At 36.4% G+C, this 24,673-nt stretch overlaps 2 protein-coding genes across 3 annotated transcripts; one reads left to right on the top strand and one right to left on the bottom strand.

The window, feature by feature from the left end:
* Positions 1-1,446: 1,446 nt before the first annotated feature.
* Positions 1,447-5,248, bottom strand: LOC133287133 (uncharacterized). 2 transcript variants are annotated; one of them, XM_061484690.1, is made up of 4 exons: positions 5,069-5,248; positions 2,169-2,463; positions 1,814-2,046; positions 1,447-1,720 (listed from the first exon to the last, which is right to left on the bottom strand). In XM_061484690.1, exons 1-4 carry the CDS (start codon positions 5,175-5,177, stop codon positions 1,524-1,526), a joined length of 834 nt encoding a protein of 277 aa, XP_061340674.1. In that variant the 5' UTR covers positions 5,178-5,248; the 3' UTR covers positions 1,447-1,523. The 2 variants fall into 2 exon arrangements, with proteins under 2 accessions (XP_061340674.1, XP_061340673.1); XM_061484689.1 differs by having other exon boundaries at positions 1,447-2,046; positions 5,069-5,247.
* A 5,631-nt stretch (positions 5,249-10,879) lies between these two features.
* Positions 10,880-23,216, top strand: LOC133287134 (uncharacterized). The gene is made up of 3 exons (XM_061484691.1): positions 10,880-11,279; positions 21,632-21,777; positions 22,270-23,216. Exons 1-3 carry the CDS (start codon positions 11,078-11,080, stop codon positions 22,942-22,944), a joined length of 1,023 nt encoding a protein of 340 aa, XP_061340675.1. The 5' UTR covers positions 10,880-11,077; the 3' UTR covers positions 22,945-23,216.
* The last annotated feature ends 1,457 nt before the right edge of the window (positions 23,217-24,673 follow it).

Below are 24,673 nucleotides of genomic sequence, written 5' to 3'. Positions count from 1 at the left end.
TGGCATTCCCTTTGCTCATTGCTGCTATCATGGTTCATTACCAATTTAGGCTCCTTCATTGTCATACTCATTACATTTCCTCCTCCATAAGAATCAACCTTGTCCTCAAGGTTGAAATGGGGGTTGTGCTGTTGAATCATGGTGCTGTTTTCCCATCTGGCTTCTGATTTGTCCAAACCTTCCAAATGAATTATGACTTGATGCACTTGTTTGTTGCCTTTGAGGAGAATTTTACAGACAATGGTTGAAGGTGGTTGCAATATTGGTCCAAAATTATTGGTTAGCGGAGGCAATGGATTGTACTGTAAAGAGAGATCACCCTTGAATAGTTTCAGTCGAGAAACATGAAACATTGGATGTATCCTTACAGTGAGTGGTAGTTGTAACTTGTAAGATACGGTTCCTATTTTGGCAAATGTAGAAAATGGTCCAAAGTATTTCATGCCAAGCTTCTGATTTCTCCCAAGTGTAACGAGTGTTTCCTGTAAGGTTTGGATTAAACCAATTTCACAAATTATGATCAAGGTCACTCAATTAAGCTTAGAAGAGACTTAAAGAGGTTAAGAATTAGGACAAGAAGAGGTGTAAAAATTGGTCTCATCAATCCGCTGATCTAATCACCCGTCTATTCTCGTTTTGTTAAGCTTTCCTTTTTTTCAGGTTGAAAATATTCCATTTGCGAAAACTTTTCAGTCAAGTGTTTGATTAATTGTATGTAAATTGTTTGTTCAATCATTTAACAAATAATTAAATCTCTTGGGCAACCTAAATTATAAATATTTTCAATGAAACGACTTAAAATTACATTCTCTAATTTTATTACCGGACAAAAGACTTGACTAGAGTTAAAAGTAAATAATTAGATAGAGCTATAGTCTCATTTTACTAGTGTGCCCCTTTATTAGCTTCACATAATGAATTTTGGTTTTAAAATCCATTATCATGAAGTCAACCTGTTTCAATAGAGCTTAGTACCCCCAATGTGCGAGTCATATGTCACTTTTATTTTTTCTCTTTGGGGAAGGGGGTTTACAACTTAGGTAATTCATGGAATTTTTTATTTTTTTTTTAATTTTCCAACTATTTGTCCATTGCTCGACTAATCCAATTTGAGACAGACAGGATAACACTAACGACGAAGCTCCTTCAACTGAGTTTTTAACATATCTGCTGCGTACAACGTGAGAATTTTATTGACTGAAAAGAGAATGCATTCAAAACGTTAGCAAAATAATGTGTAGAAAAGTTGACAGGTGGTCTACTAACTCGAGTATTTATATGCATGTTAAGAGGCAAGTGCTAATTAATACATTTGTATATATAGTTTAGGAAAAAGTGTGTGTTATTTTAAAGGATGTAAAGTTGTGTCATTTTAAGTGAGAGAAAGAGATAGATAAAGGAGGAGAGAAAGTGGACAAAAAAAAATAAATGTGTGGGTCTCATCTCTTTGTGAGAGTAAAATGATATAAGTTATATCATCTAAGAGGATAAACATTTTTTCGATAGTTTAAAAGCATTTTATTTTACAGCACCAAATGATCACATAGCCAGTCTCTCATAATCACAAAGGCTTGTTCTGCATCTACATCATCTTCAGGAGATCCAGGTCGGTGTGCAAAGCCATGACCTCTACCTGGGAATATCACTACTTTGGAGGGCCCATCAATTTTCTTCCGAATATTTTCAATTTCACTTACAGCACAAAGTGGGTCATTGTCCCCTAAAATAAACAACATAGGAGCTTTAGTATCAGAAGCAGCCAGGGAATCCATCCTTGTTCCATAAAAGGAGATTCCAGTGCCAAAACAAGCACCTTGATCTTGGGCTAGAACTTCTAACACTCTGCCACCTCCAAAGCAGAAACCAATTATGCCAAGTTTTTTGGAAATTCCTGCAGCCATGAATTCATCAACCAGCCATGTTGTCCATGTGGTAATGTCTTTTGCAATCCTCTCAGGGTTTTGTCTAGCAATCCATTGTTCAAATGCAGTCTTTGGCTGGTCCTTTGTCCATGAATTTCCACGAAATAAGTCTGGAACTAGAATGCTGCAAATTGGTTTAGAACAAGTTAATATTCTAAAAAGGGTCTTACAACTTGAAAAATGCTATCATTCAATGTGCATTTTGGAACTTATATATTGATGATAACAAGGGGTTGAGGAACATACTTGTAACCATTGCAAGCTACTCGATATGCAAAATCTCTGGTGAAGGAATCCTCAAACCCAAAAATATCAGAAAGAAGCAATATACCAGTTCCATTATTATTTTTTACTGCTGTGAACAGATAAGCACGAATATTATCATCACCCTCCCCAAGCGAAAGCTCCACTCCATTGACTAATTCACATGCCTCATCATTTGTCACATCTTCCACATTTAGTAAACTACATGATATTTTTGAGTCTGCAGCGTCTTGAACTGATTTTTGAAGATTTAAATTGCACTTTTTCTGAAAACAAACTGAAGAGTTGCACTCAACAAGGTAAATATACTCCATGATATGAATAAGGGGCTCTTATGCATGAAGTAATTCAGGAATTTTGAGGTATTTATTTAAAAAGAAACTTGTTCTGGATTGGCCTTCACAGCCCAATACACTTAGGCCGGCTTGCAAAGGCCCATTAAGGGGTTGCACTTCTGCTTCCCCATAGTAAGCTCATGGATCTTAAGGTAGAGGATCTCTCACTCCTTACATAACTCACCCATGTACACATGCACAATTGTGGTGCAGCACCTCAGGTAACAGTGAGGCGTTGAGCAAAACGGATAGGCTCTTCACTCTCCCAGGTGGAATATTTCCACCTATATATACTTTTGAGCTGTATATAATCAATAATTAATTTGATTTTGATTGTGTTATTAATTATAGGAATTAATCGTAAATAGAATTGATTGATAGGAGACATCAATTCTCTAAGTAATTAATTTGATTTTGATTGTGTTAACAATTATAGGAATTAATTGTAAATAAAATTGATTGATAGGAGACATCAATTCTATAATTTTAATTTTATTTTTTAGAGTGATTTGTGGCTTGATTAACGCCCAAAATTTGTATATATAATTATCTCTGTACAAAGGAATAATATACAGACTCCCTTGTTTAACATATACCTATCCTACTACTTGAGGAGGTATCAGTAAATTACCACTTTTATGATGTGCCAAAATCTAAAGCCACCATGCCCATACACCTTCCCCTTTCTCAGCCTCGCCTGAGATAGTACTCACGATGATTCTTCAAGAGCTTTGGTCCTTATCACTATCTACTTGAGCACCCATATAACGAGAACTCCACCCCTTGAGGGACACAGAGCTAGCTCTAACTCTACTATAGCTCAAAACTCAAACACGAACTGAATTTGATATTAATTGCAAGCTTAGGGTCAAAATCCCTAAATGCATGTCTTCATAGCTACCAAGCAAGACAGAATGTGCTATATGCAAATATTCAGGACTTGTACTAGTGCTCAGGGACTGACAGACTTGGCAACTAAAGAAAAGAAATGAAAATACCTTTCATTTCTAGCCATATTTTTATAACTAAGTTGCTTTCTGAAAAAACAAACAATGACCCAAATTCTGGTTGCAGGTTTCTATAGATTTCCCGGGGATGATTGTTGATACCTTTTTAAGTATGTAAGTCAGCCAAATTATCGTTAAAAACCTGCCATTCAATTCTAGCAGACAACTGGAAGTTCCAAGGCTGAGCTTTGCTTCTCCTCACATGTCAACAGGAAAACACACATGGCAAAGAAGAGAAAAAACAACAAAAACATCCACATTTCCTAAAACAGTATTTAACTACAATAAATAAATAAAATAAAAGACAAGGGTCCCCAGCTTGTAAAGGTAAGGGTGAGGGTCGATTATACGTGTTAAAGAGATATAATATAAAATCATTAATCTAGTTTCATCTAACAATTTAAGTTTTTGGGTGAATTATTCTTTACATGGTATCAGAACATCTGTGACTAAGTGGTCACAAAGTCAATCCTCAGCACCCCTATTCTATTAATAAATAATTAAATATTGTGGAGTTTCTAAGCATAGGAAGGAGTCTGTGTATTGTCCGCCATTCAAATCCAATGGCTCTTATGTGAGGGAGCGTGTTAGAGAAATATAATATAAAATCATTAATGTAACCTCACCTAATAACTTAGCTTTTAGATTAAATTGGTTATTCACGGTATGCAACCTTTCCCTTACACTTTTGCAAAGAAACTTACTCGAACATGAGGTCACAAGGAGCAACCTTATCACTGCCGTTGCTCCAAGACTCGCTCCCAGTATTTAGGTACAATAACATCCTTAATTCCAGTAAGTGCAATTTAATCTAGTTTTGCTAATTTATTATTTAAACAGTCCTCTTAGGTCTACCCTAATTTGTTAAGGAATAGAGCAGCTATTGTTTCAAAGTTTTTTATTTAATTTTGTACTTAAATTAGATCAACAGAAATCCTATTACTAATCAACAGCTAGAGAAATTGTTATATTATGCTATAGTTGAGTCATGTGAAAGTTTTGTGGTCTTTAATTTTGTTCTGTTAATAAGATTTAGAGGATAAAGTGATGGTTTTAGGTTTTATATGAATGTGAGTGCTGACCAGCTAGCCAAGTTGAAGCAAGTTATGATACAAATGAGCACAGTGCAGAAGGACAAGGTAAGGAAAGAGACAAGGATCAAAGGAACACCAGCTTGGGCTTGGGACTAAGGGACTTGTATAGCTAGGTGATGTTATGATGATGTGGCATGTAGTTATAGGTGATTGATTATAACTGTTTTAATAAGAACTGTTCAAGCTTTTAAGTGATACCTGAGATTAGTTTCAATGCTTCAGCAGGGAGATACCATCCTAGAAATCTAAGGTTAAAAGGGGATTGCAAGGGAAGAGACTAGTCCATATTTTGGTAGATTGCTTTAACTGTGGAAGCACACACAATTGAAACTTCCAGAGAATATCTCACTGTGACTTCATCAATTGAGTATGTGAACAAATGATGAAAGGGTGCTAAAGCATTAGTATAGAGTATTGAGTGAAAAGGAAGGGAACAAAGAACATACAGTAGAGAGAAGAAGCAGAGGTCGGGAGGAGAGGCTTTGCAATGTTTAATGCAGCACAAACACAAACTGAACCCATGCTTGCTGTTGCTGTTGCTGTTGCTAACCCCATCTTCGCTTAGTGCTAATATCTGCTCCCAATAAACTACAACCTTACAAATAAATGCTTGTTTCCCAATATAGATATTGAGTTCAATCCCTTACATTGTCATTTTCCAAATCAAATAATACCTATCACACTATGCCATACCAGCCAAGAAGGAAATATACCTGTGTCCAATCCAATTTCAAAGAGGGAATTGGAACTTAGTAAGTATGATATGATCAAGTTTTAAGAACGTACAAAGAGCCCGATTTAATTTATGTAAATGTTTTTATTTTTTAAGTTAATAGCTTAGTAGTGTGTTTTTAAACAAGCCGATACACATAGTGAAAATTATTTGAAACTGCAAATGTTATAAATGATTGGTTTAGCAACCCATATTTTCCTAATTGATTTTTAAGTTTGTGATAATTTATGATCTAATGACTCTGATTTGTAAACATGTGACAACGTTGATATGCTTTGATCTAACGGTCCTCACATAAGGTGTCAATTTTTTGTTTAACATCGTTGTCAAAGAATCATACTATATATATATATATATATATATATATATATATAAGTAAAATTTATTAATTTTTTTTGTGAACAGTTAATAATATAAATTATTAAATATTTTTATTGTTATTTAATATTAATTATATAGTTAAGATTGAGTTAAAAATTATTAGTAAAATTACAAAATAAAAAGGGACAAAGAGTAAAATTTATATAAGCTTTTACGTCATAAAAAATTAATTTAACATGTAAAAAAATTAAAATAAATTTTTTAACTCTAATCAAACGAATTAAGTACAAATTTATATAAAAAATTTACTAAATTATTATCACAAATAAAACAAAACCGAATCATATAATTTTTATATTTTGAATATAAAAGTCTTTTGTATTATATTTTGCAAGAATAGAAGCAATTTTATATTAATTTATTTTATATTTGTTGAGATGGTATTATGAGAACTAATTTGATGGGTGTTGCTTCTAGTTTTTTTGGTGTTGAACTCACTAAATGCTCCAAGGGCCAATGAGCGAAAGGGGTGTTACACTTGTGGGAGCTTCAACACTTAAAGTCATGTGAACAAGTATAATATTCCGAAAATTTAATAGAAATTAATTTAGTAAAATAAAAAAATTATTGAGATTTTTTTAGTTAATGTTTTTTTTTTTTGGTGGATAAGATTTTAATTAATAGTCATGTTTAAAATTTAATAGTCATGTTTTTTTTAGTTAATGTTTAAATATTGAAGGATTTAGAATTTTGCATTAATAATGAAGAAATTTTAGAAGTGTGATTAATTATTTTTTTAATAAAAAAATAATAAGATAATTTATAGGGGACGCATAGTATCATTTAGGGGTGAACGAACCCTCATAAATTCAATATGGTTAAAGAAAAATAATAATTAAAAAATATGCAGGAATTAAGTGTCACGTAAGCGACGAAGAAGGTGATTGATTTCCTCCACGTATTCTAATATTATTATAATAGATGAATGTTATACTTACAATTTATTTTTGTTTACAACTTTTTATAACCATAATTTTAACCGTTGATTTCCGTCAATCAACGGTTATCATTTATTGTGAATTAATAATTAATTAATAAATTTAATTTACGAAAAATAATAACCGTTGATTGACGGAAATCAACGGTTAAGATTATGGTTGGCAAAGGTTGTAAACAAAAATAAGTTGTAAGTATAATCTTCCTCATTATAATAATAAAAATAATTAAATAATAAAATAAGGAAAGGATCATGATTAGGGGTGTTAACGGGCCAAGCCGAGCTTTGGTCTTAAAAGGCTAAGTCTGTGTTTAAATGTGTCAGCCAGACCAAGCTTGTTACCTGTTACAAATATAATTATCGACATGTGGCCTGGCTTATTTAAAAAAAAAAAACCTGATTTACCCTGTTTAATAAAAATAAGACAACAAAAATTTATCCAAACAGAATATACAATCAACAACACTAGTAATTGCATAAATATTTATAAATTCAATGTATATCCAAACAACATAATATAAAACAAAATCATTCAAAAAGTCTGTTTAACCAATAAAATGGAGTGAAATGAATTGAGGAGAAAGAGAGGGCATTACAAGTAGTATAAAAAATAAAAAATAAAAAATAATATACTAGGATAGCCTGAGAGGCTCTAAGGCCGAGCTTTTGAATTGGAGCCTTAGGCCGTTTTATTAAACGAGCTTTTATACAAGTTCAAGTCTGGTGCCAACAATCAATTTTAGACATGAAGTTAAGGCCTTCACGAGCCGAGCCAAAGGCCCCTGGTTCGTTTAGCACCCCTAATCATGATATCGAGTTGTTATCAGAAAGGAAAACTTGGGGAAACGAGAGAGAGAGTTTTAAAAAGAAAGAAAGAAAGTTGGAATTTTAGAGAAAATGTAATATTGGGAGTAGAATTATTCTCGCGATTTTTACCTTTTGTCTTTATTTTTACTTCTTTTCAGATATATAAGTTTTAGATATTATTGGTGCTCTGTTATTATGTTTAAATTAATGCTTCTCTTAGTTTTTGGAAATTTTGTTGATTAAATCTATATTCTTTTCGTACCAAATAAATATTTAAAGAATATGTAATTCTTAACTACAAAATTATGATGTTAACTAACCTAAAGAAGTTCATGATTAGACACTAATGTATTAAAGGATGTCTTGTTTTTTTTTGGGAAAAATATAAATTTGTATTAACCCAAAATGATATACAAAATAGACGGGGCATACCCCACTACAAGATCAACAAAATAACAGATGTACAAATCTAAAACACCAAGTGCAAGTGGCTAGAACTGATACAATAAGAGCAAGTGGCTTAAACAGATGTACCAAGTGCATGTGGCTAATACAGATGTATCAAGTGTAAGTGCCTAAAAACAAGAAACATGATCTTGTTAATTACACCATTTACAAAAAAGGGAAATTCTCAAAAAGTATCAAATTCCTAGTTGTCCATATGCTGTACACCGTGGTAGCTAAAGCCAAGCAACGAAGCTTTCCCAAAAGGCTAGAGGCAGCTCTCCTATGAGTGAGTATATTGATGGTTCCTTGCAAAGAGATGGTGCGCCTGTTGAATGGCAGCCAGTCTCTAATAATAGCCCAAATTCGTCTTGAGGTGTTGCAAGAGAACAATAAGTGATCATGGTTCTCTATGTCAGTGTTGCAGAGAGGACAGATGACACCTCTTTTAAGGAAATCAGCCTTCTCTAGAGTAAGCAATCTATTTTTTGTTGCAAGCCATAAAATAAAGGAATTTTTTTTTTTTTTGGGGGGGGGGGGGGGATGGCTGCATTCCAAACAATAGAAAACCAATGAACCTTTGGCTTGCTGGTGCGGATGTAGTCATATGCATTGCTAGCTATACGATGATCATTTTTTACCCATGAATTCAATTTTTGAATTGCTGACTCAAGACATCCCTCTCTGTGTATGATCCGATCACGGATTGTAGCAATTCTCTTGAGAAGGATAGAGTTGGAACAATTGCTTTGGAAGTCCCAAACAGTTCCACCTTTGAAATAAAAGTGGTGCACCCAACGGACCCAAAGAGAATCCTTCTTAGCATGCAGATCCATAGGATGCGAGAAAGAAGGGCTTGGTTCCAATCTTTAAGGCAAAATAGGCCCAGGCCACCTTCTTTCTTAGGGGAACAGACATCCTTCCAAGCAACTAATGGTTTCTTTTTTACCAAGTTCGATTTGCCCCACAAAAAGTTCCTGCAATAGGCATTAATTCTATCAAGTACAGAGCAACGCAAAGGGAAAATACCCATCCGGAAATTAATTGTCCCTTGAATGACTGCACGAATAAGTTCCAGCTTTCCTGCATAAGAAAGAGTCTTGCGGTTCAATCCCAGAATAAGCCCAGAATTGATTTCAGATCTTGCAATATCGTGCATCCAGCTGGCCTGCAATAGTTTTGCTTCCAGATCTTGGATATATCGTGCATCCTCTTCTCGTTGAAGTTGGTTTCGTCTCTCCATCTCATCTATCCTTTTCAGGATTGTAGCAACAACCAAATTTGTAACACGCTGGTCCTGATTGATTTCAACTGGGATCTATATTGCATCTGGGATTTGCGCAGCAAGTGGTTGCAACCCCTGCATATATGGCGCATTCTTATTCACCGTTGGAGTTGATGCCGAATCGAAATGCACATCACTAATATGAACAACATTATGATCACCCGTATGTTGATTCTCAGGAGCGTGTGGACCCGGAGGATCCTCCTGAATCTCCGGGATTTGTCGTGGCTCAACATTCAGTAGTGGTGGCTGTCGATGACCACTTCTGGTAGTGCGTGCCATGATTTTCGTGGGATTTGAAATTTTTTATTTTCCCACAGTCGGCGTCAATGTTCTGTCTATGCGATATAGATGTCTAGCCTAGGGCTAGTAGATCAATATAGGATCTTGTGCTCACTCTAGATATCTATAAATTAGATACCCCAGGGGTCACAAATCACCGTACACAACTATGCGGCTTTAGCCAATGGGATGGTGTGTGTGCACAATGATTGCGTAATAGTAAGAGAGAGATTAGTCCATATATATGTGGTCTTTATCTCCTATTTATAGAGTTTACCTTTAGGGTGTGTTTGGTTGGGGGAAAATGTTGAGATAGATGGATAAGTGGGAAGTGAGATAATTGGGTTGCTTTGTTTGGTTTAGGGATCTGACCATTTTGCTACCTAAATGAGATTGCAAGCGAAACAACATGGACGTCTAAATGAATGAGAAAGTCGGCTAAAGTATCCGTCTTGACATATGGTATTGTATGTTAGCTAGGTAAATGGTGTCTATAGGCAAGACTGCTAATGACAAGCGTACCCTCCAATTGGTAATAAATCAATTTTATGAAATCATTTCAACTTTTATAACAGAGTTATTTTTGTAATATCATCTTTTTTTTCTCATCTATATTTTACTTACAGTCAAGCATAGACTTTATAAATGTTACCTTATTTCCCTAGTAAAGTTTTTTTTCAACCAAACAACTTTTTTTTTTTGCATTTTCCTACCATACTCACTTTCTCCCCATTTCCCTATCAATAACATTTTCTTATTATTCATAAAATTTCTCCTCAACCAAACGCCCCCTTAGACTTTGAATAACCTGGATCCCTTGCTTCATGAGCCCAACTGGCTCCTTGTTTAGCTGTCAAGTATTTACCTTTTGGTGGGCCATTTGAACATATAGGCCTCATGTAGGTTCATAACAATCATCTACTAAACTTGAAGCACCAGTATCGCAAGTATTATATGTTTGTTTAATTTTTTGTTAGATAATGACATGTGATTTATTATTTTTAATATTAAAATATTTGAAATTTGTATTATTTTTTATAGATATTTGAATATATTTATTTTTTTATAATATAAATAATAGATTTACATATACATATTGGATCATATATTTGAACCAATAACCCACTAATTAAATCAATGGTCCAATAACTAAACCGGATTACTAATCAAGCTAAGTTTAATCAAATTGTTTGAAAGGATAAATGGGCACTGCCAAGGGTTTTAATCGTGTGTGTGTGCGTCAGTTAAGCCGCCAGCGCATTTTTATCTCGCATTAGAGAGTATGGCTAACATACGCCTATGCTGTACACGGAATAGCCTCCGCCCAATTCGGTTAAAATAAGCATATTCTCCCTCTTTCTTTCCAAAGCGTCATTTTCATTGTTTCTTTCGTCCATGTCTCTGTGATCTTCTTTCTTCTGTTTCTCCACTCACTCTTAAGTTTTGTTTGTTTTCTAGTTATTTTCTTTTTCTCTCTCCTTTAATCCTCTTACTTCTTACCTTAGCGGTTGGGTCATCGTTCTCGTTTCCTAAACACACACACACACACAAACGTTAAAAATCTATTGTCTCGGTCAAAGGTCTGTATGGATCTGTGTGCCGTTAATGTGAAAAACCTTTTCCACACAAAGTCGTTTTGCCACAGACCCGTTTCCTCCAATTTGGGAAGGACTGGGGTTTCTTTCAGAGTTGTAGATAATGAGATCACAGTTTTGAGGCGTAAAGGGTATCGTCCATTTGTTGTCACTGCTTCGGGCAAGAAGAATCATGGCAACTCCTCTTCTTCTGGTCTGTAATTTCCTTTAATTTAATTAAAATTATTATTTTTCTGAATTAATTAATAGCTCTTTGTACTGGTATATGAGATGACAATTATATGCAGCAAACGACGGAGAATTAGAAATCGTGCATAATATGCATGCGAATTGCATTATGGTTTATTGATGTAATTATGATGGTCAACTTGGATTTGCGCAAAAAATTGGTGCTAGGGCTTCTATAGAAATCGATGTTTTCATGTATTGATGATGGTCAACTTGAATTGCATTATGATGTATTGATGTATTCGGTGTTTTCATGTTTACCGAACAATATGATAGTCAAAATCTTCTTTGTTTCGGTTCAATTGTAACCAGTTCTATATAATCCTTCTTTTCTTACTATGAAGTGTGAAGTTTAGTAGTTTACCCTTGGTGGCCAGAGTCCTAAAGCATTTATGTTTTGTTCTTTATTTGGGGAACTTTGGAAATTCTTTGATTTTAGCTTACTACTGCCCTTTTCTTCCACAGAATTAAATTCTGTAAATAGCACCTATCATTAGGATGTAATAGTTCATTTTTCACTTGCCGTTTAGCCAACTCTGTTATTCTGTAATGTCTTCCAATCTTCAGTAAATTAAAAACAAATCATGATTTAAATTTGAAGAGATGCATCAAATGAAAGAGTTGATCCAAGTTGTTGTTGCCTGTTGGAGTTCCTTCATGACAATGAATTGGAATTTCAGTCTAGAACTTCCTTCTTCCCTGTTGAGATATATAAAATCATTAATGTAACCTCACCCAACAGCTTAAGCTTTTGGGTTGAATTGGTTTTTTACATGGTATCAGAGCTTGAGTGACCATAAGATCACGAGTTCGATCCTCACGGCCCCCCACTTTCAAGTGGAATTAAAATAAAAAGCACAAAAAGGTAAACCAAAAATTGGGCCTGTGCATAATCCACGCTTCTAGCTCAAAGGGCTCTTGCGTGAGGGGGCGTGTTGAGATATATAGTCCCACATTGGTTATATGAGCAACTAATGTGGCCTTTATAAGGCCTTGGGCACTCCCACCCTTTGAGCTAGCTTTTAGGGTGGTGTATCTCAAGGTTCTTTACATGGTATCAGAACTTGAGTGACCATAAGATCACGAGTTCGATCCTCACGGCCCCCCCACTTTCAAGTGGAATTTCTTTATTCGCACAGGTAGGTGGGCCTGTGCATTGTCCACCCTTTAAGCCCAGTGGGCTCTCGTGTGAGGGGGGTGTTGAGATATATAAAATCATTAATGTAACCTCACCCAACACCTTTAGGTTTTGAGTTAAATTGGTTCTTTACATGGTATCAGAGTCTCGGTGTACCGGGTTCGATCCTCTCTGCCCCCCACTTTCTTTCTAGTGGAATTTCTTTCTTCGCACAGGTAGGTCCACCTACCTGTGCGAATAAAGAAATTCTACTTGAAAGAAAGTGGGGGGGCGGCGAGAATCGAACCCGGGACACGAGGCTCTGATACCATGTAAAGAACCTTGAGATACACCACCTTAAAAGCTAGCTCAAAGGGTGGGAGTGCCCAAGGCCTTATAAAGGTCACATTAGTTGCTCATACAACTAATGTGGGACTATATATCTCAACATTCCCGATATCAGAGAAAGCTCTATATTGAATTGTTGAAAATGAAGAATGGTCATCCCTATGTTTAAGTTTTTCATTTGCCAACTTGGGTGCTATGGTGATGCTTTTAGAATATAGTGATTAGTTTTGCATTTGTGTCACTTAAATCTTATTTCTTACAAACCTTGAAACTTATTCGTAATGTGAGAAAATATGGCATAATAACCAGATAAAAAGAGTCGGTGATTTACTTTTGGGTTTAGGTGAACATTTTTGGTTGACAAGCTTACCGCTTCTCATCTATGGATAGCATGGAGTTCCATATGTGATAGTTTCTTATCTTTCTCAGGGACCTGGGGTATATTTTGTTCTTATGAATTTTGAATCTAGAAGTCCTCTTTCTGTTTGGGAAGGGTAGAAGTGAGGCCAAATGTTCTTGCTACAAGATTGGTCTCTGTTAGTTATTTTTCTGTTACAAAAATTGTCATGAATGGGAATAATATATAGATTCTTTTTTTTTTTTTTTTTGCTTCCCCCCTGCTTCAATTAAAATGGAGCTATTCTTATACAGATTAAAGGCATTTCTCTTCCCTGTATTACCCCCAGTTCCTTTGCTTGTTTAATTTATTTGATACGGATACTAACCTGTTATCCGATATGCAGTTATATATCATCTATCTTATAGTGTTGAATAATGTTTTTCCTTAGTTCTTATAGTTTACACTAGTACTTGTTTAGACTTTAGAAATTGTGATACAAATCATGAATTCCCAAGCTAATTTTTGAATCGTGAGATTTAGAGACACCATCAGAAATAGTTTGAAATATATCTAATGTATAATTTATAATTCTCAGTGTAATAAATTTAAACTAAGAATTGAGAAAAACAACTTAGTGCATTTCTGGATTAGCTTATTTTGGAGAAATAATCGCTTTTTTTAGGGGTTTGTTTCTTGAGAATTTTTGTAAAGAAAAAAAGTGATTATTTCCCCAGAACTAATCTTTCCCAAACATGCAATTAACCATAAGTTTCAGAAAACAAAATCATAAGTGATAATTGAGTCTTGCTATCAACTTATATATTAGCTAATAAATAAAAAAGACATAACACATAAGTAAAGGTTTCTTGGTGCATTCTTGGGTCCCTAACCTGAGTGCAATGGATAAATAAAGGTTAGCATCCTGCAGATATTACCTCTTCAAAGGTTCTGGATTGGACTCTTGAGCTTGTTGTGCTTGTTGTGGTTAGGAATGGCCTTCCTCTTCTTTGAGAACACTATTCGCTTGCTAAATTTTCCATTTTCTTGAATTGGTTGAGATGTCTTTGTGGAAATGAGTCAAGTGTCTGCTGAGGTGTGGGTGGACTTTTGGGAGATTGTGTTTTGGGTGTGGTGTTTGTATGGGACATCTGGGAGAATATGGTTAAGGGGCTTCAGGAATCGGTGATTCAGCACCGGCTGCAGCAGTTGCAGCATCTTTGTGAGGATTGCTATATTAGGAAAGTCCAAGAGAGGGTCCAAGTGGTTTTCCTCCTCCTTGTATTCCTTCATGGTGATCTCCCCCTGAAGAGAAGGAAAGGGAAAATAGCAAAAGTTATCCCAGAAGGTAACATCCGCGGAAACATAAAACCTTTATGCGGGAGGATGGCAATATTTGTAACCCTTTTGAGTAGCGGAGTATCCGAATATATATTTTGGGGCTCTTGGGTTTAATTTTCCTCTGTTTGTGGTGGAAGGCTGGATAGGTTGATTTAGGGATAGAAGCTGGACAGGGCATGGAGAGGGCTTTGGAGGTTTAGGACTTTAATGGGGAGGCAGTTAATACGGTATGTGGCTGTCAGGACAACTTCCCTCCAGAATTGTTTAGGAACTCTCGTTTGGAATAAAAGGCTCTGGTCTTTTGTAAGTGATGGCCGATTTTCCTATTCAGCTATGTCAATTTGTTGTGGGGTGTTCACAACACAAGAGGACTCGAGGGTTATTCCTTCTTTTTGGAGGAAGGGTGACATGTGAGAGTGAAGCAGTCCTTGGCACTGTTAGTTCTAAGTTGTTTGATGCTGGTACGGAATTGGTTTTTAATCATGGAGAGAACTTTAGGCAAAATGGTGCTGATTTCAGATTTTTGCTTCATCAAGAAGATCCAGGTGACTCGGTGTAGTCATCTATGAAAGTCGCAGACTTGCGTGTCCCAAAGATGTTAGGAATTGAGTTGGTTCCCTACACATCACAATGAATGAGATCAAAGGGTTTAGGACTTCTTTCATTACTAACTGGGTAGCTGACACATTTGTGTTTGACAATTCACAAATTTCACTGTGAAGGGGGTTAACATCAGTGTTGGAATACAAGGAAGGGAATAGACATTTGATAATGTAGAATGATGGATGCACAAAGCGGCAATGGTGGAGCCAACTCTGTCTCTTATGCTATAATTGTGTGGGTGGTAGGTCTTGTTCTCTTGTTACAAGTTCTTATATACGTCTCTAGAAAATAAAAGCCATTTTGTTCCTTAGCATGTCCAAGCATCTTCCCCAAATCTCTCTCATGCAAAACACAAATTTGGATTAAAAATGGACAATAGTCAATTTCTTAATAGAAAATAGGCTAGTAAAGAGTTTGAGTACGAGGACATTCTTGAGGATGAGAAGAGGGCAACAGTCAAAAGGGTGTTGTATTTAATAGTATCTATTTAATCTTCATAACCCATTTATTGATGTCTGTATTTAATAAAAGTGTGCCAAGAAACAAAAATGTAAAAACAAGTTGTTTCTTATTTTGTCAATTTGTGTTCCTGGGTTACCGATTCATTTTCTGGAACAGAAAAATAAAATGCTTTTATCAAACACTATTTCCAACCATTTATGTTCCCCTTCCCTATACTTAAAATAAAGAAAAATATTTTTGGGAATGTTATTATGCATGCCCTATCAGAGAAAACAAGAAAGAGATGAAGGAGAGAGAGAGAGTGCAGAGAGAGTAGAAGAGAGAGAAGATGAATGTATCTGATATTTTCACTTGATGATCCAAAACCATTACACGTGAGCTCTTTATAGAGCCAAGTACAGATGCCACGTCACTAATTCTGTTTGAACAGAATTAGTTACATTCTAACTAATTCTACCTAGGCTATTACAAATGTACCCTTAACAGATATTACACATATACCACTATGCTTTACTCTAATAGTCCCCCTCAAACTCAGGGTGCATGAAACAGAGAGTGGAAGTCAACCACACTGAGTTTGTCTCTCAAAACAGCAAAGCGTGAGGCAGAGAGGCTCTTTGTGAGAGTGTCAGCGATCTGATCCACATCAGGATTATGACAAACTCGAATGTCCTTGGCCAGAACTCTTCCACGGACAAAAAATATGTCTAGCTCCATATGTTTTGTACGGGCATGAAGTACAGGGTTGTGGGACAGTGATACTGTGCTGAGATTGTCACAAGGAATCAAGGAAGAGGTAAACTGAATGTGAAGCTCCTTGAGCAGAGATTTTAGCCAAAGAACCTCAGTTGTGGCAAGTGCTAGGCTACGATATTCAGCTTCAGTGCTAGACCTTGCAATCAGTGTTTGTTTCTTGGACCACCAAGAGACTAGGTTGGATCCAAAAAATACACAAGCACCTGATGTTGATCTACCGTCATCTGGATCCCCAACCCAATCAACATCACAAAAGGAAGTGATAGAAAAGAGATGGCTGGGATGACAAGGTTGCAACAATATACCATGATGAATAGTACCTCGAAGATACCTCAAAATTCGTATTACAGCAATCCAGTGTTCCTCAGGAGGCTGAGCCATAAACTGACAAGCTTTGTTCACTACATAGCTAATTTCTGGCCGTGTGAGAGTTGCATATTGTAGTGCTCCAACAACTGAACAATAAAATGAGGGATCTGAATAATAATTAGAACCATATCTAAACAATTTGCAGCCAGAGGGAAGGGGTGTAAAGATTCCTTTTGCTTCAGCCATATTTGCTTTGGTAAGCAAATCTCTGATGTATTTGGACTGGGATAGAAAAAGAGCACCAGATGATGTCTTCTTGACTTCAATTCCAAGGAAGAAATCAAGGTCTCCAAGCTCTTTTAGAGCAAATCCAGCATTCAGATTTTGAACTAGAGACTAAGTAAACCAACATCATTCCTAATAATGATTATATCATCTATATAGACTAAAAGGAACATACAATGATTGGACTTTCTGTAGATAAAAAGAGATGTATCACATTTGCTTGCTGTGAATCCAAGATGAAACAAAGATTCTTTGAGTTTATCAAACCAGGCCCTTGGTGCCTGTTTTAAACCATAGAGAGCTTTGTGTAACCTGCAAACAAGAGATTTGTTAGAGGACTCAAAACCAGGAGGTTGTTTCATGTAGACCTCTTCCTCTAAGATGCCATTGAGAAAGGCATTGTTCACATCTAATTGCTTTAGTTGCCAACCGAATGAAATAGCAATAGTAAAAATAATAGTAATGGGCTTCACAACTGGAGAAAAGGCTTCAGTGTAGTCAAAGCCAGCTTGTTGATGGAAGCCTTTAGCCACTAATTTGGCCTTGTACCTGCTAATAGAGCCATCTGGGTTCTCTTTAATTCGAAAGACCCACTTGCAGCCAATGGCCTTTCTGTTTTTGGAAAGAGGAACCAAGGTCCGAGTAGAGTTTGCTTGAAGAGCATTAAATTCTGATTGCATGGCAGTACACCAATTAGGATTAGCAATAGCCTGCTTGATTAAGGTAGGTTCAAGAGTAGTCAGAAGTATCTGAGGTATATGAGTAGATTTAGAGCGTGTAATTATAGAGTGAGTAGGAGAAGAAGAAAGAGGGCCAGAAGGGACATACTCAGAACCTGAACTGGTGTTGGAAGAGGAAGTAGGACTAAATGAAGTTGAATGTGGAGAAGATAAAGGAGTACCTGAACTTGAAGGTGTCTGATCACTGTTGGAATGTGAAGTGCTTGCTGCCTTGGAGGATGATAATGGTGATACAGCTGAACGGGTGGATTCTGAGGTAGAAGGGACTGGGAGAGGAGAGTTACACTGCTGTAGAGGAGAGTCAGTGCTGGAATCAGTAGTGTCCGAGTGTGAATGCTAAGATGATGATGTTGAACTAGAGGAAATATGTGGTGACCTCTGCTGACTGGAGGTGGTTGAGTTTGGATGCAGAAATGTAGAAGGTACCAATGGAATTAAATTGGAGATTGGCTGTGAGAATGAATTGGTAGTGTTGGAGGTACTCAAATTTGTCCAAGAAGTATATGGAAATTTTGTTTCATTAAAGAGCACATCTTTTGAAATGAACAATCGACTAGAAGAGTTAAGACATTTGTAACCTTTGTGGTTTGGAGAGTAACCAAGGAATATACACTCACTGCTTCTAAAATCCAGCTTATGATTGTTATATGGTCTCAAGAATGGGAAACATGCACACCCAAAGACCTTTAGACTTTTATAGTCAGGTGTAGTTTTAAAGAGCTTAGTGAAAGGTACTTCAAAATTCAATGCAGCTGTGGGAAGGTAGTTTATGAGATGAACAGCTGAGATAAAGGCATGATCCCAAAATTTGCTAGGCAAAGATGCATGAGCAAGCAATGTAAGACCAATTTCTACTATGTGACGATGTTTCCTCTCAACGACCCCATTTTGATGATGGGTATGAGGACATGTAATTCTATGAATAATGCCCTGTTGTTTTAAGAGTTGATGAAAAGAACGAAACTCTCCTCCCCAGTCAGTTTGGAGGGCCTTTATAGAGGACTGAAAATTATTTGAGACAAGAGCTTGGAATTGAGAAAAATTTATTAAGGCTTCAGATTTCTATTTTAGAGGATAAATCCAAGTATACCTTGAGTGAGCATCTACAAAGGATATATAATATGTAAAGCCCAAGGTAGATGTTACTGGGGAAGGACCCCATAAGTCACTGAAGACTAAGTCAAAAGGTTTTTCATAGATTGTAGTTGAGGGAGGGGAGTGCAATCTGTGAATTTTACCCAAACAGCATGCTGAACAAAACTCAATGTCAGTTTTATTAGGAATAGGGAGATTACAAGACTTCAAAACAGAATTAAGAGCCTCGGTATCAAGATGACCTAAACGACAATGCCATAAGGAGTACATGTATGAAGAACCTACATCTTTCTGATGATCAGAAGCTACATTTATTGTACACTGTGAGTTTACATTGGAAGAAATAGAACTAGGACCTATAGGTGTATTACACAGAGACATTGAGTTGGAATGACAAGTCTGTCTTGGGTTTTGAGTAAAATGGACTCCATTGAAACTATACAAGCCATCTGATCCCAAATCACCCTCCAGCAGCACTTCATGAGATTCCTGTGATTTTACGCAGCAAGTAAAAGGGTGAAATTCAAAATAAACTCCATTATCTCTAGCAAATTTACTCACACTAATTAGGTTTTTAGTGATGGAAGGAACAAGTAATAAGTTGTGAAGGTGTAGTTGAGTGTGTGGTTTAAATGGAGAAGGAAAAGAAGATAAACCAGTAGCATTAACTCTTAGACCTTAGCCATTCCCTATGTATACTTGATCTGCTCCTGATAACTGAGTGCTCTGTAGAAGGTTTTGAGGATGTACTGTGACATGATGAGATGCTCCTGAGTCTGGATACCACTCTATGGCTTGAATGTTTTGAGGAGTTGGCAAGATTCCTTGCCCCTGCGAAGCAGCATTGCACTGTTGTTGAGGAGTGTTTTGGAGTTGATTTGCTATGAGCAGAACTTGAGGAGGATTTGTAGGAGGTCGAATATACTGGTGTGACCTTTGAGAAGATGATTGAGCAGCTGGAAAATACTGAGGAGCTTCAGGTGGAGATAGATCAGGTACAAAGTTTTCATCAAACCTGTACCAACAGCTTTGGACACTATGTCCAAACTTATAGCAGAGTTGACATTGTAGGTTGTTGCGTGCGCGACCTCTTCCACTTCTTTTACTTCGAATAAAGGATCTTCCTCTTCCTCTACCAGTACCATATGATCTCTGGTTGGTCAAATTTTGATCATGATTTTGATGAACAACGCCAAAGGGAGCTCTGCTAGGTGCTGATTCATTCTTCTAATCAGCAGATGTTGTTTGCACAATATTTACAGACATTGATTCAGCAAGGAGTGTCTCATTCTGTTTTGCAAGCATCATTTCATAAGACATTAGTTTAACTCTCAAATCATTTATTGAGTAAGGATTCTCACGTGCTCTAACAGAGGTGACAAATGCGTTAAACTCTGCAGGAAGTCCAGCTAGGATTATTTCAGTTTGTTCTTCAACAGATACAGGACTGTAAAGAACCAATTCAACCCAAAAGCTTAAGCTGTTGGGTGAGGCTACATTAATGGTTTTATATATCTCAACATGCCCCCTCACATGAGAACCCACTGGGCTTGAAGGGTGGACAATACACAGGCCCACCTACCTGTGCGAACAAAGAAATTCCACTTGAAAGAAAGTGGGGGGCGGCGAGGATCGAACCCGGAACACGAGGCTCTGATACTATGTAAAGAATCAATTCAACCCAAAAGCTTAAGCTGTTGGATGAGGCTACATTAATGGTTTTATATATCTCAACAAGGACTCTTGATAGCCTTCAGTTCATCACACAACGATTTGAAACGTCTGAGATACTCAGCAATGGATCTTCCACCTTTCTTGATGGTGCGAAGTTCAGATCTGAGCTGATGAGCTTTGGATCTCATCATTCCTTGAAAGAACTTGTGGATCTGGTCCCACGCTTCATATGCATGACTGACTCCCAAGATCTCGTTCAGTATTTCTTCAGAGATCGTCGATAAAAGCCACGAGAGGAGCATTTGATCTTGACGTAGCCATTCAGTGTATGAAGGATTGGTTGCTCCATTAACACGATCTTGTTCTGACTCGTACTGTAGCGGAACTTTAGGGTTAACAAGAAAATTTTGGAGTTGATGAGAAGTGATTACAGTTTCTACAACCTGATTCCATAGAAGAAAGTTGCTCTCAGTTAGTTTGACTGAGATCGTGTGGTTGAACAGTGACAGAGACGAAGAACGATTCTCCATTGCTGCGTTTACGGTTGAAGACGAGGACGGAGATGGCGATGCGGAAGACATGATGAGAGTATTTTGTATCAGGCCCTCAGAGAGAGAGAGAGCTTTGATACCATCAGAGAAAACAAGAAAGAGATGAAGGAGAGAGAGACAGTGCAAAGAGAGTAGAAGAGAGAGAAGATGAATGTATCTGATATTTTCACTTGATGATCCAAAACCATTACACGTGAGCTCTTTATAGAGCCAAGTACAGATGCCACGTCACTAATTCTGTTTGAACAAAATTAGTTACATTCTAACTAATTCTACTTAGACTATTACAAATGTACTCTTAACAGATATTACACATATACCACTATGCTTTACTCTAATACCCTATGTCTCATGTTTTCCACATTGTTTTTTTTTATATTATATAAAAAAAAAACTGCATTTAAAATCAACTGTATCTTATGGAATTAATTTTTTTTTCAAGCTAGGTGCTCTTTCTACTGTTCTTGTTGCTTCTTGGGTTTAGAGTTTGGAGACAACTTGGTAGAAATATATAGTAGACAAAAGGATGAGATTTTGGACTGATCACTTGATATAAGTATTGACATCATAATGAAGATCATAACGTTACTTCCTTATTTTACCATATTATTCCTTCATTTCATTTCATTGTTTTTCACTTTGATAATTATATACTTTCTCATGAGTTGTTTTTTGGTTGATATATATTGATCATTACAGGTAATGGTGAACAGTCTATTCCAGAAGGAGATGGTATTAGAGGCAACAATTCTAATGGTGACAAATCAGATCACAACTCCGAGGGATATCATCATACTAACTTGGATTGGCGTGAATTCAGAGCAAAGCTATATAGAGATGAGCTGGTGATGCATTCATTCTTAAATTGGATCTATATCTGTAATCTTCTCTTATTATCCTACAGCTCTTGTATGCCATTTTAAGTGGATAGAGTCAACCTCATGAATTTTGAAATATGTTTCAAAACACCCGTTATAGTCATTCCTGTGCTTTGTTACAGTCATAGAAGCATGCTTGGTAGTTGGAGATTCATCTCCTTTTGATAAATTTGTCATCAATCTAGGATGCTTCCGTTGTTGAAGCAGACAACTTGACTACACCTGTCCTTTTAACCTGTCTAATGATTTATATTGGTGATCAGGTTTTAGTCCTGCTGGGTTGATTTATATCTTGTTTTAGTTTTCCACTTTCTGTATTCTTTGTGACTTGTTGAAACTTGAAATAGTTTTAATTATTCATATGGACGCTATCATTTATGATTGAGCATATCTAAGAAGCAACATAGTAATTTACTGAATATTTCATTAACTGAGTTTTTTTTTCCACTTCATTAACAGAAAGAAATATCAGATACTGACACTCACAATCAAGGAGGGACGTTGCACAATTCCAAACCTCTTGGAACAAAGTGGGCTCATCCTATTCCAGTACCTGAGACTGGCTGCGTACTTGTGGCTACTGAAAAGCTTGATGGTGTTCGAACCTTTGAAAGAACTGTTGTCCTCCTCCTCAGATCTGGAACTAGACACCCACAAGAAGGGCCTTTCGGAATTGTCATCAACCGTCCTCTTCACAAAAAGATTAAACACATGAAACCTACAAATCATGATCTATTGACCACCTTTTCTGATTGTTCCCTGCATTTTGGTGGACCTCTTGAGGCAAGTATGTTCTTGCTAAAAGCAGAGGAGAAGTTGAAGCTTCCAGGGTTTGAAGAGGTAATTCCTGGGCTATGTTTTGGTGCTCGAAATAGTTTGGATGATGCTGCAGGGCTTGTGAAGAAGGGGATTCTCAAGTCTCAGGATTTCAGATTCTTTGTTGGTTATGCTGGATGGCAACTTGATCAGTTGAGAGATGAGATTGAGTCAGATTATTGGTATGTGGCTGCATGTAGCTCGAGTTTGCTTTGTGGGGCTTTGTCCGATTCTTCAGAAAGTTTGTGGGAGGAGATTTTGCAGCTAATGGGTGGTCATTACTCAGAATTGAGCCGGAAGCCAAAGCAAGACACCTAGTTACATATGTATGGTTTCAGATTTAGAGACAAATGAAGCATGTCTATTCAGGGTGTTACGAAGCCAAATGCAGTTTTAATTTTTCGGAGATAATTTATCCTCCTATCCTGCTTTATTGTTTATTTTAAGAGGGATCGTACCTTGTTGGGTTCTTGTAATTATGTTTGTCAGTATAGTAATGTAAAAAGTTGTCTTAGTTGTATTTTATGGTTAAACTTTAGAATTTCTTTCAGAGCACACACAGTTGAAGCATCTTCGAATTGGCATTTCCGAAACCTATAAATGATATGAAAAAATGGCCGTTCCCCTTTAAAAAGGAGAAACCGTTAGGTTAATAGGTTGTAGTGTTGGATTGGGTTTTCATATTAGTATGATAGTATATATATGGTTAATTCATGATCTAGATGCAACCTCCAGGCTCATAAGAAAGAGCCGCCCTGAAAATTTTAGAGAAGTAAACCATATTGTTGATTGATAAGGCCAGCCATATCAACTTATCAAAGAGCCGCCCTAGAAAATTTCATGTTCTAGATGGCTGCAACCTTGAGAGCCGCCCTGAAAATTTCAGAGAAGTAAACCATATTGTTTATTCTCGTCGATATCTCTTTCTTTCAATGTCAACGTCAGTTTCTTGCTTTTCAAAATACAATGCATCTACTTAATTAGTAAAGGTATTTGTATTTGTTTTGGACTGCTTCACAGTCTTAAGTCATGGGGTGGCCATTAAAGACCCAATTAATTAAGGGGTCATTTCATTGTTTTTCCACATGGAGAATTATAGATGTCATGATAGAGCATCTCTCACCCCCAATATATTTCACTATCATACCCATTGGTAGCTACCTCACTTACAACAGTGGGGGAATAGGAAAAACATTTATGACTCACATTTTCTTTTATTATTAAGGAATATTTTTTATTTATATATCTCTTCATTCACTCAAGAGGCATCTTATATTTGTCGCATTCATGAATTGTTACTCTGCAAAGAATATAGACCACTGTACCCTCTATAATCCTCTCTCTTAGCCATCTCTGAGATACTCACATAGTGTCTTCTCTAAAAGTTTTGATTCATACTGCAACCTCTAAGGGGGTGTTTGGTTCAAGTTATTTAAAAAAATTTCTATGCATCTCACTTTGGTCTTTTGGGATCACCATGTTTGGTTCAAGATATTGAATAATTTCCCCATCTAATATATTTTCCTAGCTTTTCAAAAATAGGAAACAATTGAGATAGAGAGCACTATTTAGAAGACCATTTCTAAGATGGTATTTTATACTTAGATGGATAAATGGAAAGACACATTCTATTGAAAAGACAAAAAAGACACTCACAAATTTTTTAGTATTATTAATCAATTTTCATAAAGTATTATAAAGGGTTATTTTAGTATTTTTAACCGATTTTCCCATCAATATTTTACCCTCAACCAAACATACACTCAGAAAATTTAACCCAATTTCCCCGGTAATATTTTGGCGTACCAAACAACTTTTTTTAAACTTTCCTACCAAACTCATTTTCCAACCATTTCCCTATCAATTACATTTTCCTAGTATTCAAAAAATTTCTTCTCAACTAAACGTCCCCTAAGAGCATCTTTATAGTGATATATTTCACCCTTAAAGGGATATAGACCTAGCTCTCTAACACAAACAACTCATTGACACTATTTGATAATGATATTTGTACTTGGTATGGACCAGTCTCATAGCCCAAAGCCAT

Source organism: Gastrolobium bilobum, unplaced genomic scaffold (assembly GCF_033153095.1).
Source record: "Gastrolobium bilobum isolate Gb01-03AN ecotype WA unplaced genomic scaffold, APGP_CSIRO_Gbil_v1 utg25466, whole genome shotgun sequence".
Classification (NCBI taxonomy): Eukaryota; Viridiplantae; Streptophyta; class Magnoliopsida; order Fabales; family Fabaceae; genus Gastrolobium; species Gastrolobium bilobum.
This window is presented reverse-complemented; position numbering and strand designations above follow the sequence as displayed.

Excerpts from the sequence above, each read along its gene's own strand:
- LOC133287133 (XM_061484689.1), bottom strand. The coding sequence starts at position 5,177 with ATGGGGTTAGCAACAGCAACAGCAACAGCAAGCATGGGTTCAGTTTGT. Across the intron at positions 2,464-5,068 it reads CTCTGCTTCTTCTCTCTACT|TTTGTTTTCAGAAAAAGTGC; the intron begins GTATGTTCTTTG and ends GCAACTCTTCAG. Across the intron at positions 2,047-2,168 it reads GTAGCTTGCAATGGTTACAA|CATTCTAGTTCCAGACTTAT; the intron begins GTATGTTCCTCA and ends ACCAATTTGCAG.
- LOC133287134 (XM_061484691.1), top strand. The coding sequence starts at position 11,078 with ATGGATCTGTGTGCCGTTAATGTGAAAAACCTTTTCCACACAAAGTCG. Across the intron at positions 11,280-21,631 it reads TGGCAACTCCTCTTCTTCTG|GTAATGGTGAACAGTCTATT; the intron begins GTCTGTAATTTC and ends TGATCATTACAG. Across the intron at positions 21,778-22,269 it reads AGCTATATAGAGATGAGCTG|AAAGAAATATCAGATACTGA; the intron begins GTGATGCATTCA and ends CTTCATTAACAG.